At 42.5% G+C, this 17,202-nt stretch overlaps 1 protein-coding gene across 6 annotated transcripts in view; it reads right to left on the bottom strand.

Annotated features, from left to right (window-relative positions):
• Nucleotides 1–17,202, bottom strand: part of GLI3 (GLI family zinc finger 3) — a 277,297-nt gene that overhangs the window by 10,382 nt on the left and 249,713 nt on the right. For all 6 annotated transcript variants that reach the window (XM_032244432.1, XM_032244433.1, XM_032244434.1 and 3 more), the window contains 3 exons: nucleotides 7,252–7,401; nucleotides 6,203–6,367; nucleotides 752–1,042 (listed from right to left, as the gene is read on the bottom strand). In XM_032244432.1, the coding sequence (XP_032100323.1) occupies nucleotides 752–1,042; nucleotides 6,203–6,367; nucleotides 7,252–7,401 (606 nt within the window). The remainder of the gene's footprint in view (nucleotides 1–751; nucleotides 1,043–6,202; nucleotides 6,368–7,251; nucleotides 7,402–17,202) is intronic.

The following is a 17,202-nucleotide window of genomic DNA, read 5'->3' as shown; positions in this document are numbered from 1 at the left end:
CACCAAACAGAAAGATGTTTGCCTACGGAATCTTTCTGATCCCTCCCCTGTGCTCTGCCTTGCTGGTTCAGGTCCAACTGGAGAAGTGATCTCCAGTTTACCCAATCTCTAGACTGGTACTGCAGTGGTTTCCTCAAAAAACAAACAAAAAAACTCACCCCTGCTGTGTTGATCCCTTCCCACCCCGTGCTCCTCCCCCTCCTCCACCTCCTTAGCTCTTCCCTCTGGAGCACTGAACTCCCAACCCATGGCCTCCTCTGCCCCGACTGACTGGCAGTTCACCCTCTCCTGAATCCTCTTTACACGCACTTGTGTGTAAGCCCCCATCACACTGCATGGTATTTGTTTTTCAGTCTGTCTATCCCATTGGACTGTAAAAGGTTGTGGTTTATTCACGTTGGGTCACCAGAGCAAAGAAGAAAGAGAGCATGTTTACAAGAAGACTCAGTGAATGATTTTTGACATTACAGACACGCTGGAGAGACAGACAGTCGTGTCTTTCTTCCTTCCATGGCACAGTGGTAGGGGTCTGAGAGGGATTTTAAAAATCAGTTAGGCAACCTGGAAACTCTTTTTCTGAGCTGATCAACTTCAAGTAAGCAATCCAGGTTACTGCCCTCATGACCTCCTCAGGTGAGAGACAGCCCGACACAGTGAGGACTGGGGAAGTCCTGCCCTCTATGCACCCTATCTGGCTCTTTTAAATGACCCTGGGCCTGCTGTGAAGTCAGAAGGCGAGTGAATGACATACCATGGGCTTCTCCGCCTTGACGGTTTTCACTTGGAGGCATTCTTCCCGCTTTGAGGTAGTGTTGCTGAGGTCCTGCTGCTCACCGAGGGCTCCCTGAGTCGGCCGGCCAGGCGACCTGGACTGTGAATGGCTGCTGGAATCTCTCGGGGGTGGGGGCCGAGGATGGATGTCCCCTCGCTGCTTCTTGGTGACATGAGCCTCTGGGCCGTGCACTGTCTTCACGTGTTTCCGGAGGGAGCTTGGGTCTGTGTAACGCTTAGTGCAGCCCGGGATTTTGCACACATATGGTTTCTGCCAAATGCCACAAGAATGAGGTAAGAGATTGTTATGAAAGTGATTACGCCCCAGCCCGAAAGTCCTTTATGGTTGCTCATTACACTTTTAATCCTTTCAAAACACTTTCACAAGGCTTTGAGGTGTTCAGACACCTCTAGGAACTAATGGTTTAATAAGGCCATTAGAACACAATTCCCTGTCCATAGAATCTAGCTTTAATAGGTGATAGCTTGAGAGAGAGAGAGGCTTAGGGAGAACTGAGAATGTGTAAATTGCCTTGATGTTCTCGGAAGCATTTATACTGTGAGTGCGAAGTGTCACGGTGCCATCAGAGGCACTTGATAGATATTTGATGATGATGATGCCAATGAAGGTGGCTTAGAAGATACCCGTCATCTAATCAGAAGACTGTACACCTTTCAGAAGAGGTTGTGTGACAAAATTTCTCATGGATGTCCTGGTTTTGAGACAGAATATCACTCTGATCCTTTTGAAAATGTGCTATTTATGCACAGGCATCATTTTAAAATTGCCTATGGCCTCTCCCATGTTAGATTACACTAAAATGTGCCCCTTCTTTGGGTAGCATTACAAGTGTGGGAATATTCAGGGCTCAAAATAGCCAGAACCTTTCTGATCTTCGAAGTTGGAAGGCCCTATTATAGACTGTCCATGAACCCTCATCCCAAACTTCAGAGGGCTGACAGATGTTTTGGGGACCAGGATTTCTGGTCTGTGTTCTTCTCTTGAGCTTTATAACTAAGGCCTATAAATTATTTTGTGCTAATCTTATTTTCTGCGTGGGTCAGTGATGAAGCCTGAGGATACAGTCATAAAGAATTATGTGAATGCTTATATAAGTGAAATACTTTCTCAAATCACAGAACTGCTGGCCCTTGCTCATGACCAACATCACACTCGTGAGTTTGTTCACTTGGCTTAAAATATATGCAAGGATACTTTCACGAATATATATTTATATCTACGTACAGCAGAGGATGAGTTTTTACGTAAGCAATCATCATGAAAAGCAGGATTAATATAATGTACTTATTATATTTAAAATGATGCTGTGTCTTGTAGAATGTATGTCTAAAAGATGCTTTTTCACTAAAAGCCTAAGAACACACTGAGTGCTACCTAAAATGCTGAAATGTCCTAATGCAGTGAAGCAAAGATCCTGAAAATTATCCTGAGAGGTTTCACCTCCAAACTTGAGATTCCTCTGGGTAGAATTGATTCCCATTAACTACGAATTACATCTATTCAGGAGCTTGTGTGATTTGCAGTATATATAGATATCTATATATAAAATGAGATGAGCACATCAAATTCTATGCATTAGGGACAGAAGAATGGCTTTGACAATTAGTGCCATTACCTTACAGTGTTCTGACCCAGGCCCTCTGCTTGCTCACAGCATTGCTGTGACAGGTTGCTCCATCAGCAGGCAGACTGGGATATATGGGGCAGAACTGTGGAGACCAGGAGAGAGGGAGCACAAAGCCTGCATGTTTGAAGAGCCACTCTTCCTATAAATATATGCATGTACATTATAGGTGAGCCTAGAACCAAGGACGCAGCCATTGTGTAATGAGTATACAAATGTGTCAGCTCCTGCACTTCCAGAAACAATAGCCTATAGAAGTGCACCTGTGCCCACACGTCCTTGTGTGTGAACAGACACATTATCTACCCACAAAAATTCACAGGAGTACAGGTTCAGGAAATGTATACCTCCCAACAACACAACATAAACAAAGTATATTAACCCTTCACATAGCTTTTGCCCACAAATTTTGTTGTGATCAGTGACTGAAATATAATTAGGGGCTAAGAAAAATGTTCTCAGATTTACTGAGGTACAAGATTCTGTAAGCACAAAGTTGTATATGAGAAGATTTATTCATAAGAATACAAAATCTGGTAGGAAAAATAAGAAGATGCAATGATCTATAATATAAAATGTGGATACTATGTAAGCGTATAGGCAGAGGAGGATCGTTTTTTCAGCTGAGATTATAATGGGAAGCATCAGTGATTAAGATTCTATATCTGGGCTTAATGCCCAGCTCACATGGTTATTGGTAAGCGTTAAATTAGATCATATACATGAAGTGCTTACCAGGATGCATGGAATGTCGTAAGCACTCAATATACAGAGCTTTTATTAGGAGTCATTTTACTTGGGATGCCAAAAAGAAGTGTGCTCAGCAAACATCCAGTGGCAGAGACACTTCATGCACCTAAGCATGACAGTCCACAGCAGCGGCTTCTGGAAGGTTTCATGCATGGTCATGACAGTGAGAGCTCAGGACTGGAGGGATGAGCTTGGGTCCTGTAGGAACAGGCACTTACACAGGCTTAGGGAGTCTAAAGTTTCCCTACAGGAAAGAGGGAGCCATTGCAGCTTTCTAGACAGGGAGGTTCAGCCGAATCAGAGCTCAGGAAACTTGTTTAGTGGTATCTTTGGGGTAAAAATGAGCTGTGTGATCTGGTGCAAGAAGTCCTGTCAGAGTTATGGTCGGTCTAGCGGCCCTAAATGAGAAGGACAGCCAGAGGGACAGAGAATGCCAGAAATTACTCCCTTCCTGTTCCAGTCCACTATTTTCTTGGCCACACTTAGAATAGCAAAGGGCTTGACACATAATTAGCTATCAGCATTCGCTTAGTGAATAAATGAGGTTGCAATAAGGGGAAAGAAATGAAAGCAAATCATTTATCTAGGATTGTGAGATTGCACAAATCTGGATTTCCTGGACAAACTTAATTTTGATGCATCTGAAAATGTCCATCATTTATACACAGGGCCAAAGCCTTGCATATATAGAAAAAAGAAATATAATGTGTTTGTAAATATGTCTGTAGGTAGAATTTTAATTATGAATTTGTGATCAAGGTTAATAATTTAAGTAAATTGCTCAAGTGTGATTAATATTATTGCCCAAGATAAAAGATAACTCAACTCTCACATGGCATTGCACTTTTTACCTTGCAGAAGAACACAAGCCCGACTATGCTACAGTTAAAGCAAACAGACATGTACAAATATTTTAGGTCCATAAAAAGACAAAAAAGCTTGGCAATTATCTTTATGTATGTGCATTCTGATCCTAACATACCCACTGGCCAAATTTCTCTACGATAATAGGGGACAACATTGGCCTAACATTTATAGGAATGAATGCCCTCTAAATTTCTAGCCAAAATTATACTTAAATATATGAAGTAGATGAAATACATTCTAAGTTAAGTCAAAACACCTTAAAATTTTAAATTGAAATATAGTTCACATGCCATAAAAATAATCCCTTTAAATTACACAGTTCAGTGGCATTTAGTACATTCTAGACATTGTGTAATCATCACCATTACCTAATTCCAGAATATCCTCACCACCCCAACAAAAAAAACCTTGTGCCCATTATCAGTCATTGCTATTCACTCTCCCCACTGCTTCTGGCAACCACTAATCTACTTTCTATCTCTATGGATTTGTCTGTTCTAGACTCCCTGAAATTTTGTACAAAACAAGTATAATAGATTGTATTTCAGCTACTGCATACTGTAAAAGTATTTTTACATTAAAAAGTGGGGATGTGGCATCTTTAAAATGTCTTCAAACAGTTGAAAAGAATGAGATTCTAAATAACTTCAGTTTCCATGACCTTTTCACATAAAAAGTTGGTATATATGATCTTACATGTGTGAGTTTGAGTGTGCTTTTTACAGAGTGTGGTTAATCCCTTTAGAGATGTTTTCGTTCTGTCAGTTTGAGCTGAAGAAAACATGGTGAGAACTATCTTTGTCACCTCAAGGCCAAATGGACACTGAGCAGAAGGACTCACTTTGTCTCTATCAAGATTCTCTCTGTCCGGCTCTCTGTCTGAAAGATCATGAATGGGCTTGACCTGTACTCATGAGATCAAATGACGGCCACTCCAAGGTCTCATGTGTGTGCAATGTTCCTTCTCTAACACATTTCTTTTTTTTTTTTTGAGACGGAGTTTCACTCATGTTACCCAGGCTGGAGTGCAATGGCACGATCTCGGCTCACCGCAACCTCCGCCTCCTGGGTTCAGGCAATTCTACTGCCTCAGCCTCCTGAGTAGCTGGGATTACAGGCACGCGCCACCATGCCCAGCTAATTTTTTGTATTTTTAGTAGAGACGGGGTTTCACCATGTTGACCAGGATGGTCTCGATCTCTTGACCTCGTGATCCACCCGCCTCGGCCTCCCAAAGTGCTGGGATTACAGGCTTGAGCCACCATTTCAAGCAAACTGGTGACACACTTGTAGCATGAACTATGTTTCATGTTAACAAATTCTGGTTAGCTATCCTATTTACACTCAAAATGTAGGGAGTCTTTCTGTTAATCTCCTGATACATTCAAGAGAAGGTTTCACAGACAAGCTAGAATTGGAGCTAGACCTCTACGGCCAAGCTGGAAATCTGTAGGAAGATGTGCACTAAAATGTAAGCAATGAATCTGGAATAATTTTCATTCTTATGCATCTCTACAATTTAGGGGGCATGACTACCTAAAAATAACAGTAACACAACAGGAACCACCCTGAAGCTTTACTCAAAATGTTGTCTTAAATGACTGCCTAGAGAGTATCCTGGGTTTCTGAGACCATCTTCCAAGTGCCTTTAGAATTCACAATGTCTGAAAATTGCATTTAGCCAAGGCTGGTTGCTCTGTAAAAATCTTTTTTGATATAATACATTTGAAGGTACCACTTGGAGGAAGCAAATAAAAGTGGACGACTTAGCAGGAAGCTGTCAGCTGTCAAGATGCTACTTCTTAATATATCCTTGGGGCTTACCGGGTCATCCTTTGCATGGATTCACGCTATTTTGGGCAGCGTGACTGGCTCGGATTCCAAGTTAAATGATTTGACCAGTAGGTGGCAGTTCAAAACAACATGAAACTAAAAAGTTCACTAGGGGTTTTAAGAAGTTTCCTCTTTATCTCTTATTATTCTCCAGATAAGGTCCAGTTTTCAGTCCCACCTTGGAAGCCCAAGCCTTCACCTGCAGGGACAGAGCCCACTCATGCTGGGAATGGCCAAGAGGAAAACAAAACAGAACACACTATGCCTTCCCATTGCCTTCCCGGGCAGGGTTCTTTGTTTCCTATGCAAACTCTGTGCCCATGGAGGCTGCTTACCTCATTGGAATGCGTCCTGTTTTGGTGCTTGGCGCGATCAGAGGCATTTGAGAAAGCCTTGTTGCAACCTTCGTGCTCACAGACGTATGGTTTCTCTCCAGTGTGAGATCTCAAGTGTGTTTTCAAGTTTTCTAGTCTCGAGTAGGCCTTTGTGCAACCTTCAAACTGAGGACAACAGGTAAATCTGGATTACTCTGCACAATGGCAACAGCAGCTTATGCCTAACACGCCCTCCAAGCTGATGAAAAACTGACGTTTCAAGGGTCAGCAGCTTTTTAAAACCCAGGAACAAAAGTCCACTAAACTCTGCATTTATTGGGATTCAGATGTAGCTTGGTGCAGTTCAAGATAAAAAGTTTTCAGTGCCAGTAAAAGTCCTGAAGTTTTTTTTTTTTTTTAATAGACCGCTCAATGTGGACAATGGGTTTCATTATCTGCTCATTGATCTCCTCAAATTCCCACTGATTTCAGATTCAGCACAAAGTTCATTAATATAGCTTTGTGTCCACACAAAGACATGGAATTTGATCATGCTTGTAAAGGGCCTTTAAGATGTAAAGTACCAGGGCTCAGTGTGCCCAGTGCGCCTTGTGGGCACCACAGTGAGGAATGCACAGCCTTGCAGCAGGCCTGTCCCATTCCATGCGCCTATGCTGTGCCCAATTACTCACTAGGAAAGGAAGGGAAAACTTTAAAACCTGGTATAGGGATTAGCTGTTTTAAAAGTCAACTTCCACTTTGTAAGTTGGAAGCTGGCACTTCCCTCTGCCTTCCGAGCCCCAGGGTACTGTACATTGTTGGGCCACGGCCAGCAGGGTGACTCTGTGTTCATTCCCAGTGCCAGCCGCCGCTGCCCCCTTCCCACTCTGCAGAGCTGCGCTGTCTAACTCAATCACTCAAACACCCAAGTATTTATCACCAGTCCACACTCCAGTCCTCTTCTCCTGCCACCCAACCACACTTCCCCTGAGCTGGAGTCATCAGCTTGCACAGCTCTTCTGAGTATGGGGAAGGACCCACGTGTGCCTGCCGCCCACCTCTGTACTCACAGTGCATTTGTGAGGCTTCTCGCCCGTGTGTCTTCTCATATGCACTACCAACATATACTGGGCTTTGAAGGGTTTCTGCTCTCTTGAGCAGTCCAGCCACCTGCACACAAACTCCTTCTTCTCTCCATGAATATGGTCGTTATTTATATGCTGGAGTTGGAAAAAGAGAGAGAAATCAAATGGAAATGTATTCCTCATTTCTGAAGGCAACAGAAGAAAAGGCAGAAAATGGCCCAATCTTAAATCCTAAAGACGACACAAATAACTTTACCGTACTACAAGTTTTAAAAATTCTAGTTAGTACACTTCTCAAGTAAATCTGCTTCTGCTAACTGTGTATGCATGCTTTTTAACCCGTGGGAGTGGCATGACTGGGGCAGAGCCTGGCATCCGAGGAGATATACCACAGTACATCGGGCATCTGAAGAGCAGAGTTCAATTCCAGGTTTGGGACCAGCGAGTTACGAAATGGGGTGAGCCACTGTTGACCTTTCTGAACCTCTGTCATTTTTCCTTGTCAAGGCTGGGGATGGATGCTGAACAACTGCAGAGACATTCTCCAGCACTCAGGCACTAGGCCATGGGTTAGTGCCGTGGCTGAGACTTCAAACAGAGAAGGCAAACACAGACACACACAATTCCAGAACAAGAAAACCAAAAGCACTTGCAATCGAAACTTTAGCTCAGGGTTAGTCAGACTGCGTCCTGAATAAGAATTACAGAGAAAAGAATTATCCTGAAGAAGAGAATTGTGTGGTTATCAACAAATGATTTAGTCTTCCAGGGCCTTAGTTTTCTTCTTGTAGAAAATAAATGACTGGATTCACTAGTTGCTAGGGACCTTTCTAGCTCTAAAATTATATTAATTCGGTTTTTAGCATAAAGATGAAGTTCTCTGAATTACTTACCATTTCAAGGTTTTAGAATCATTTATCTAATTTCTTGGAGTAATACAATTGGGAATCATTAGAAATCTATTGCAGAACCAGAGGAAGAGAAGCTTCTTAATTTCCATCCAATTAAGATCAATTTCAATAGGTTGAGCATACGATTTCAATGCCCAGCTATAGACTACTGAAGACATTTGTATCCTAGGTTGATGCTGTTGGTCTTTATTCTCTGGTGATTCTGCTTATTTGCCTTAATTTAAGGCTTGTGGGAACACTTTCTCAAGTATACACAGAAATGCACACGCCACCAAAAAACTTCATTCAGTAAGAGAAAGCTCCCTTTGGCTCCATGCCCTGCATGCTAGTGACACAAGCTCTCATTACTTTCCTGCTGAGACCAGGGCTCCTAAAGCGGTGGTTCGCTGTGGGTCTGAAGGTAAAGTTCTGCCCTCAGAGAGGGCGTTTCCCAGTTACTCCACTAGATGGCCTACTCCTTTAGGGGAAAAAAAAAAAGTTTTATAAAAAATAAAGTTTTCCATGCTGTTTCTGGAGTTTAAAACTGGGTGAGGACAGAGGAAATAAATAGTTGTTCTCTATCTCCTCTCCTTGGAACAGCTCCCAGAAAAATCTGATCAACAGCGGAGAGTGATGGGTACATCGCGGCACACAAGGAGACAACCAGGGTCCTGTCAGAAGCTCCGAACACGACACAGAAACGGCGGTGGTGCGGGAGCAACCCCACGGCCAACAGATGTGGGTTTCCTATGAAAAACCAACCATGCTCCACGTGAGTGTTTCTTAACAGTTATGAGGACGCACACAGATATAGGAAGATAACAGATGCGCTGGACAGGGGACGATGGTCAATCCGCACATGTCGGCTTCCAGTACATCTTTGTAGCCCGTACACAAGACCAGCGCTTTCTGAAATGTGTGCTGAAGCCTAGCCTTTTAAACTAAGCCCACATCACACAGACGGGTTCTATGGATTCTTTTGAACTCCCGACCTCAGGCGATCCGCCCGCCTTGGCCTCCAAAGTGCTTGGATTACAGGCGTGAGCCACCACGCCCGACCTCATGGATTCTCAAACTGGAGAAAAAGAAGTGATCGCACAAAACCACAGTTGCTCTTGGTTCAGTTTTCCAAGCTATTGGAAACAAAGCTTGGGTCCTTGGATTAAGGCACATGAAAGAGAAGGAAAAAAAAAGGAAGGAGGCAAGGGACTAAGGAAGCAAACAAGGCAAGCAGAGAGAGAGGGAGAGAGAAGGAATGGGAAGAATGAGGAAGGAACCCATGAGGGAGACAGGAAAAGTTAAAAGTGGGAAACTGAATTACAATTTGTGCTGAGCAGACTGCTTAAGGCTGGATCCATGTCTTTTAGCTCCCTGTTCTCTCTCATGCTTTTGTGAGAATGTGCTGGGTGCCACTCACACCTGGCCCTGGGCTGGGGAACATGACAGGCATGATTCTTGCTCCAAGGAATTAGTCTACCAGAGGGAAACCAGTAATGGCTTAAATTACTATACCATTACAGTTGTGATAGGCATTATGAAGGGAAATAACAGGGTTTCGTAAGAACATGTAATGGGATCCTCCGTCAGTGTGCAGCATCAGCAATCAGGGTCTGCTTCTCCAGTGGAGCAGCATTTAGTGCAGGACCTGAAGGATGAGTACAGACACACCACGTGTGCAGGGAAGGATGGGGGTGGGGAATGGGACACCACAGCAGACCGATGACTCAGAAGCACCTGCAGAAGAACAGAGCCTGGTGCCTTTGAGGAACAGGGTGAGGGCCACGCATGGCAGGAGAGAGCTGGCCAGGTAGAGACTGCCACTGCTTGGCATGGCGAGAAGGCATGAGTTTTCTGTGGGTCAAGTGGACATCAGCGAGGTAGACAAGCTTGGGCTAGCTTGCCAGGGCTCACCTAAAATGCTGCATGCTCAGTGTCCAGCAGTGAGAATGTGGGAGGTACACCAAGGTAAAACTCACATACACCCCAGGGAAAAGTCAGGCTTGTATATCTGCCCCTGCGGAGGAGAGCATCAGGGATACCTGGTGCTACTCAAGGGAGCAGGGATGGCCAAGAGGGAGATACCAGCAGTGGCCAGCAAAGAAAGACTCTCATCGCTTCCTTTTCTGTCTCATCCAACACACTGCAGGAGCTGAAACCTAGAAAGAAAGGGAAGACGTCTCCTGGAGGCAAACCCAGGCCCCGGATCCTTTAGGTGAGGTAGCACAGGGAGGGCAAACAGCCTGCCAGTTCCCTTGAGGCCTGTGTCTAGCTGCTGACAGGGAACAGAAGGCTCTGGATCAGACCTGAGATTGGAGGTTTAAAATGGACACACTTCAGTAATCCAAAGTGACTGGGAAGGTGTAGAATCTGCCAACAACGGTGTTGAGGGATCTGCTGCAGGGTAGGGAAGGGAGAGCTGGCAACCAGCAGGGGAAGGCTGTGCCTGGAAAAATCCCAGTCATTTCACATGTATACTGTGCCCAGCTTCTTCCACCTTTGCCACTGAGACAACGTGTGGAAATGTGCGTGGTGGGAAATCCCATCTCAGTCAGCAAACATAGTGTTGTCTCCATGTGGGGAGGGGTGGGGGAACTTGCGCTGCGTGGTTGAAGCACTCTCATTTCCAGTAAGGTTAGCACCTTGGGAATGTTCCCTTTCTACCCCCTTTGACCTGAGTCCCAACTAATATGCTTTTGTAATTTTCTGGAATTGCTCTTAAGTTCAAACTTGCATTGAGACCAGAGTTATTTTTCTCTAAATGAAATTCTACAACCTGGGAGGATGCGGAACCAAGTCAGTCTTCCTCCTCTTCACCGCCCAAATGCTGCGCAGAGGACGTAATCAATTGTTATAAGGGAAAAGGGAGGCATCTTTCTGCCTGTTTAAGTAGTTCAAATGTATTTCAAGCTTAAGGTATTTCCCAGAATTAGATTGCAAGTGAAAATTAAAATCCTAAGAACTCACAGACTTCACATGTGCATGTGTTCAAATATTTATTTTCCTTTAAAAAGCTGCATTGGGCTAGACATGGAGGTTCACACCAGTAATCCCAATATTTTGGGAGGCGGAGGCAGGAGGATCACTTGAGGCTAGGAGCTCCAAGACTAGCCTGGACAACATAGCGAGACATGTCTCTACAAAAAAAAAAAAAAAATCAGTGTGGTGGCATGGGCTTGTGGTCTCAGCTACTTGGGAGGCTGAGGCAGGAGGGTCACTTGAGCCCAGGAGGTCAAAGCTGTAGTGAGCAAGGATCGCACTACTGCACTCCAATCTGGATGAGCAAGACTTGTCTGAAAAAAAAAAAAAAAAAAAAAAAAGGCATTGCCCTCTGCAGCGAGTGTTCATCTGAGGGCCTACATCACAGTGGACAGAGCACTGGAGGGTAGTGGAGGACGCATTCCAGACCAATTTCTGAAGAGCTGTATACCTTTGGACAGGCCAATTCACCTATTTGGACCTTACTTTTCTCATCTGTAAAATTAGAGTAATGAATTAGATGAAGTGTTGGCAAAACATTTTCTGTAAAAGCTAGATAGTAAATATTTTAGGCTTTGCAGGGCTGTAAGCAGCCACAGATAATGTAAATGAATGGGTTATGTGATCTTTTATGGATGTGGAAAACTTTCATGTGTCATAAAATATTATTTGACTTTTTTTCAACCTTTTAAAAGTGTAGAAACCATTCTTAGCTCATTGTCTGCACAGAAACAAGCAGCTGGATTTGGCCTATGAGCCAAAGACTGCTAACCCCCAAACTGGAAGTCCTGTTTCCTTCTTGTACTAACATCTGATAGGGGAGCCCTCAAACCTGAGAAAGCAAAATTAGAAGGAGGTACATTCCAGTGTGAGAGAATAAAAGGTAGTAGGAAGGACTGAAAATCAGGATGCTGGGCTATAAAAGGGACCCCAAGGAAGGGAGGGCCATACATTAGGCCAAACTTCACTGTTCGTATCATATTCCTAGGACTAAGTAAAAAACACACATTCTTTTTTCTCACCAAAATCCAAGGTAGGTAAGAAAAGTGACACGCAGTGAATTCTTAATATTCAACAGACAAATTGATCCCATGTGAAGCTGGCCTGAAATTCAATGGGCAGGAATTTATTTGTGGTTTCATTGAAAATTTGACTTCTCAGCAGTGAAAACGTTAATCAAATATATAAATAATTTAATTGGAGGGAAAATAATGCATGATTAAATTCCAAACTAATCCAACACATAGACATGCAATTTGCCAGAGGCCTGAGAGTCAGAAAGAGATAGATGGTGTAAATTACAATGTTGCATGCCAACTCCCTTGGTGCGGCCACTCTGAATAAACAGGACCAGGACACCAGGACCAGGCAATTTCCCCAGAAAAGCCAGGTCCCGATACCGAGCTTCCCGATCGGTCTGTGTCTTCAGTTTTCCAATTGGGATTGCAAGCATTAGCCTCAGGGAACTGGTGACTGAGGAAGTTAACACCTCATAAGCCCATAGCAAACCAATGAAGTGATGTTGTTTTAATTGTCATCGAATGGGAGCAAAATGAGCCAAGACTCAGTATTTCTTCCACTGTTTCTTCCACTCCTTTGGGGCTCTGGGAGCCCACCGAAAGGTGAGAAATCACAAACTAGTTTAGCAATTAAGAAGGCAGGAGGTGCTTCTTTCTTTTAAGGGAGTTTCTTTGGGGAGCCGAGTCCTGGATGTCCACCAAGGAGGCATGGAGAGCTCCAGGAAGAAATGGGAAAGTGCAGCTTTTCTTTCACTAGTAGCAAAACAGATGCCACAATGGACTTCACTGAGCTAATCAGGGTCCTTTCTTCTCACTTTGTTATTTCACTATTAGCTCAGAGCAGGCAGTTTTCCCTCAGTCTGCTCCTAACCCTCCAGATGAAAGCACACATGCAGTCCATGGCTCGCACTCCAAATAATGCCTCCATTCACTCAGCTCATGAGGCTGGAAGTACACTTCTGCTTTCTTTCAGTCTCCTCTCCACTGATTCCCACTCAGGAACACAGTTTCCCCGATAGGTAAATGTCCTCCCTTCTAAGTGACTTCTTCAAAATGCTACCACACGGCTCAAATGTGTGTGCGCAAGATCTGCACATCCCCATTCAAACCCTGCCCCAGGGAATCACTAATCCATAGATACACACCTGGCTGCCTCAAAAGTCTGCCCACTCTTTAAATCAGCCAGTTTCTTAACATCCAAAAGGTGAATTCCACTGATGTTACAAAAATATTACTTTTAAGCACCGTTAAAAACAGTGGTGGAGGGAAATGCAAAGCTTCAGGCTCAACCCTCACCAGTTACCAGTTGGCTTGCTTGTGCTTGTACATTTCACGCCAGTCTTTCTGTTAGTAGCTAATGTTTCTCAAATCCCACAAAACTGCTTTACCAATTTAAAAGGTTTCTACAAACCATGTTGCCAAGTTCATCACAGCACAAGCTACACGTAAAAGCAAAATACATGGTCATAGTTTTCAAATATATATGATCTCTCTCACATACACACAAACACCCATGTACACACACACACACACACACACACACACACACACACACACACGTGTTATGGCCTTAACAGAAAATAGAATAAGAGCTTAGAAAGCAGTGTGTTCCATATATTAACATCTAAGAAAATGGAACAGCATTTCAGGATTGCAGTTCTGGTGAGTCATTGGTGGAAGGCCAGGCACACTTGCGCCACACCAAGTTGTATTTCCAATCATGCCTTTGCTACATTTCTCTCTTTTGAACCATTAAGATGCCACCATGTGATGTGGTGATTATATTTTTTAAAGGCAGAAAATAAAACTGAAACATCACCTTCTCAGAATGTCAAACTGGAAATGTTTGACAGTTTCTAAATCTTTTCATGTTACTCTGCTAGATTAGCTCATAAATGCAGCTTGAGTTAATTAATACACTGAACAGGATTCAATAATTTGAAACTTCTATGGGATTTGCTGGGGAAAGATATTAAGAAAGTCTACTATTTTGACATAAGATGGAATGTGAAGAAGTAAAGAATTTCAAGTAAGCTCAATTTTCAATGTTTCTTGACTTTATGTTATAAGCCTATTACTCTTTAGGTAGTAGTTCAGAGAAACTTCTAGATTACTAACCCAAGAAAAAAAAAGGAAAATAATTTAGAATCTATTAAAATGTAATTTACATTAAAACTGATTTGTAAGAAAGACTGAAATGCTTTGTCTAAAAGAAAATTTTCAACAAGAATCCCTCAAAACTTTCTATCTGAAATATGGTCTATACCTTCCAGTTTTGTGTATTACTTGATAAATATAACGGTTTTGAAAGTTTTACAACTGTCATGATGTGGATTATGTTGGGGATGCCTTGTAATTGGATTCCTAAAGCCTTCACTAGGCAGACACTGAAAAAAACATGAATCACAGACTATCAGGACTGAAATAGGCCTTATATCTCAATATTCACTTTAATTTTAGATAAATAAAATAATTTAAATTGTTTTGGTGGCAGCCATCAATCTTCCTTCCTAACAGATTATTTAAAAACCTGAAACAGCCTGCTGTGAGAGGGATCTCCCTGAGACTTCACAAAATGCCTGAATCAATTCAAACTGGTTAATAAAAATATCAAGGCATCTTTCGGTTTCTGACATAACTATAAAATTATACAGGAAAATATCAAGAGGACTCAAGACTCTGGGTACGAACCAGTATTCTCTTTATAAAAAAATAAAGTAATTTCTTATTTTGAATATTAAGAATTAGGATGAGATTAAAAAAACAATATGCTTCTTGGTTAAAAATGAATAAATAAACGGAGTTCTGGCTGTTACTTGAATCCTGCTTTTAGATACAAACATGTAACAAAATTATTTTTTCTTATGTGTAAGAAAAGCAAAGTTCTTTAATAAGGTACATGTTTTATCTGAACAAGGGGCTTTATAATGTTGGACTTGGAGAAGATAAATGAACTAACTTAAAATATGGCCCCCACCCTATCACCTCCCCAGACCTCCCCAAGGAAAGCTGGACATATGTTTCACTGCAGCAGAACACCATCATCATTTCACATTTAACAATGGAATTCTATAAAAAGGAATGAAATACACATACATGTTATAGCATGGCTGAACTTTGACAGCATGCTAAATGAAAGAAGCCAGTCCAAAAAAAGATAAATGCTGTATGATCTCATTTATATGCGTATCCAGAATAGGTAAATCTATATAGAAAAAAATGTAGGTGAATGGAGAAATTGGGGATGACAGCAAAATGGTGTGGGGTTTCTTTGTAGGGTAAGGAAAATGTTCTAAATTGATTATAGTGATGGTTGCACAGCTTTGAGAATGTATCAAAACATATGAATTGTTGTATTCCTTAAATGGATAAATTACATGGTAGATAAATTATATCCCAATAAAGATATTATACTACCACCCCACGCCTCCACAGAAAAACTCACAGAAGTGTACTTGGTGATGAAATCTGGTAACAGGAAATTGTGGGAGAATAGGAAGAAGGCTGAAGGAACAACCAGGTAGAATGGAATCTGACTTTTAGAGCTGCACCTCACCTTCAGACTGAGTAGGGTAGGGCCCCTGCAAGTGTTTATCCACTGAAGCACAAGACTGCATTTTAATCACAAGTTCTACTGCAACATGTACACATGCGCGTGCGCGCGCGCACACACACACACACACACACACACGGGTTGAGTCAAAGTGGAACATACTTTCATGAAATAGTATTATTTCCTGGTGGGTTTCATTCTGGCCTCAGTTAACAACCTGGGAACCTCATATAAATGACAACTTCTCTGGGGGCCTTGACCTGATGCAGTGGCTCACGCTTGTAATCCCAGCACTTCGAGAGGCTGAGGCGGGTTGATTATCTGAGGTCAGGAGTTTGAGACCAGCCTGGCCAACATGGTGAAACCCTGTCTCTTCTAAAAATACAAAATTTAGCCAGGCATTGTGGCAGGTACCTATAATCCCAGCTACTCAGAAGGTTGTGGCAGGAGAATCAATTGAAGTCAGGAGGTGGAGGTTGCAGTGGGCCGAGATCACACCATTGCATTCCAGCCTGTGCAATAAGGGTGAAACTTCATCTCAAAAAAAAGACCTTAAGGAGGTGATTAAGTCAAGAGGGCGAAGCCCTCATGAATGGGATTAGTGACCTTATAAGAGGCTGGAGCGAGTGGTCTCTCTTTCTGTGTGAGGACACAGCCAGAGGCTCCAGCTATGAGGCACAGAATAAGCCCTCACCAGACACTGAATCTGCTGGTGCCTTGACCGTAGACTTCCCAGCTTCCAAAACAGTGAGAAATCAACTTCTATTATTTATAAATTACCCAGTGTTAAAATATTTTGTTATTGCAGCAGAAACGGACTAAGGCCCCTGATCACTTGCAGAAACTATAAAAGTGCTCCTACTTTTACATTTTTGTTTTCTGAATTCAAAGTTACTTTACTAAAACAAAAATTTAACTGTTCTTTCTTAAGAGGCTTCTCTTACCATCTAATAAGGTGTCTTTTGTTAAAGAGCCTCTCAGAGTTTCTCTCCTGGAGTGGCCTGTATTTAAGTCCCATTGTGAGTCTAAATAGAGATGTAAAGTGACATCCTTAAGACATTCTAAAACTGTGCACGTCCTTTCTACAAGTTACTGGGTAGATGTTTTTTCTACCATATCCTTTCAAATGTCAACTTTGTTTCAGCCGAATGACAACAAAACCAGAAAACTCTTCTTAAGCAAATGGATTAGGGGCTTAATTACCAAAAAGAAAGATACAAAGAGTTAAACAAGTAGGATTCAGTAGTATCTATTCTAGAGATAATAATAAAAGACTATTAAACCCAGATAGGCAAGATTAGTTTAACTGTGTAATCATGGAACGAAATTATTTCGAAAACCATTCTCCAAAGAGGCACCTTCTATTTCATCTCCGCAATGAACAAATCCAGCAAACATGGTAAGTGCCAAGGTTTCTGGTTTGAGCTCTAGCCCCAAATGAGGTGCAGTTAAATCCTAATTTCCTGTTCCACAACTGGCTTCTAGATGAGGAAAATAG

Source organism: Sapajus apella, unplaced genomic scaffold (assembly GCF_009761245.1).
Source record: "Sapajus apella isolate SASKATOON/1434 unplaced genomic scaffold, GSC_monkey_1.0 scaffold54, whole genome shotgun sequence".
NCBI lineage: Eukaryota > Metazoa > Chordata > Mammalia > Primates > Cebidae > Sapajus > Sapajus apella.
The sequence above is the reverse complement of the archived record's forward strand: the minus strand, read 5'-3'. Positions and strand labels throughout refer to the sequence as shown.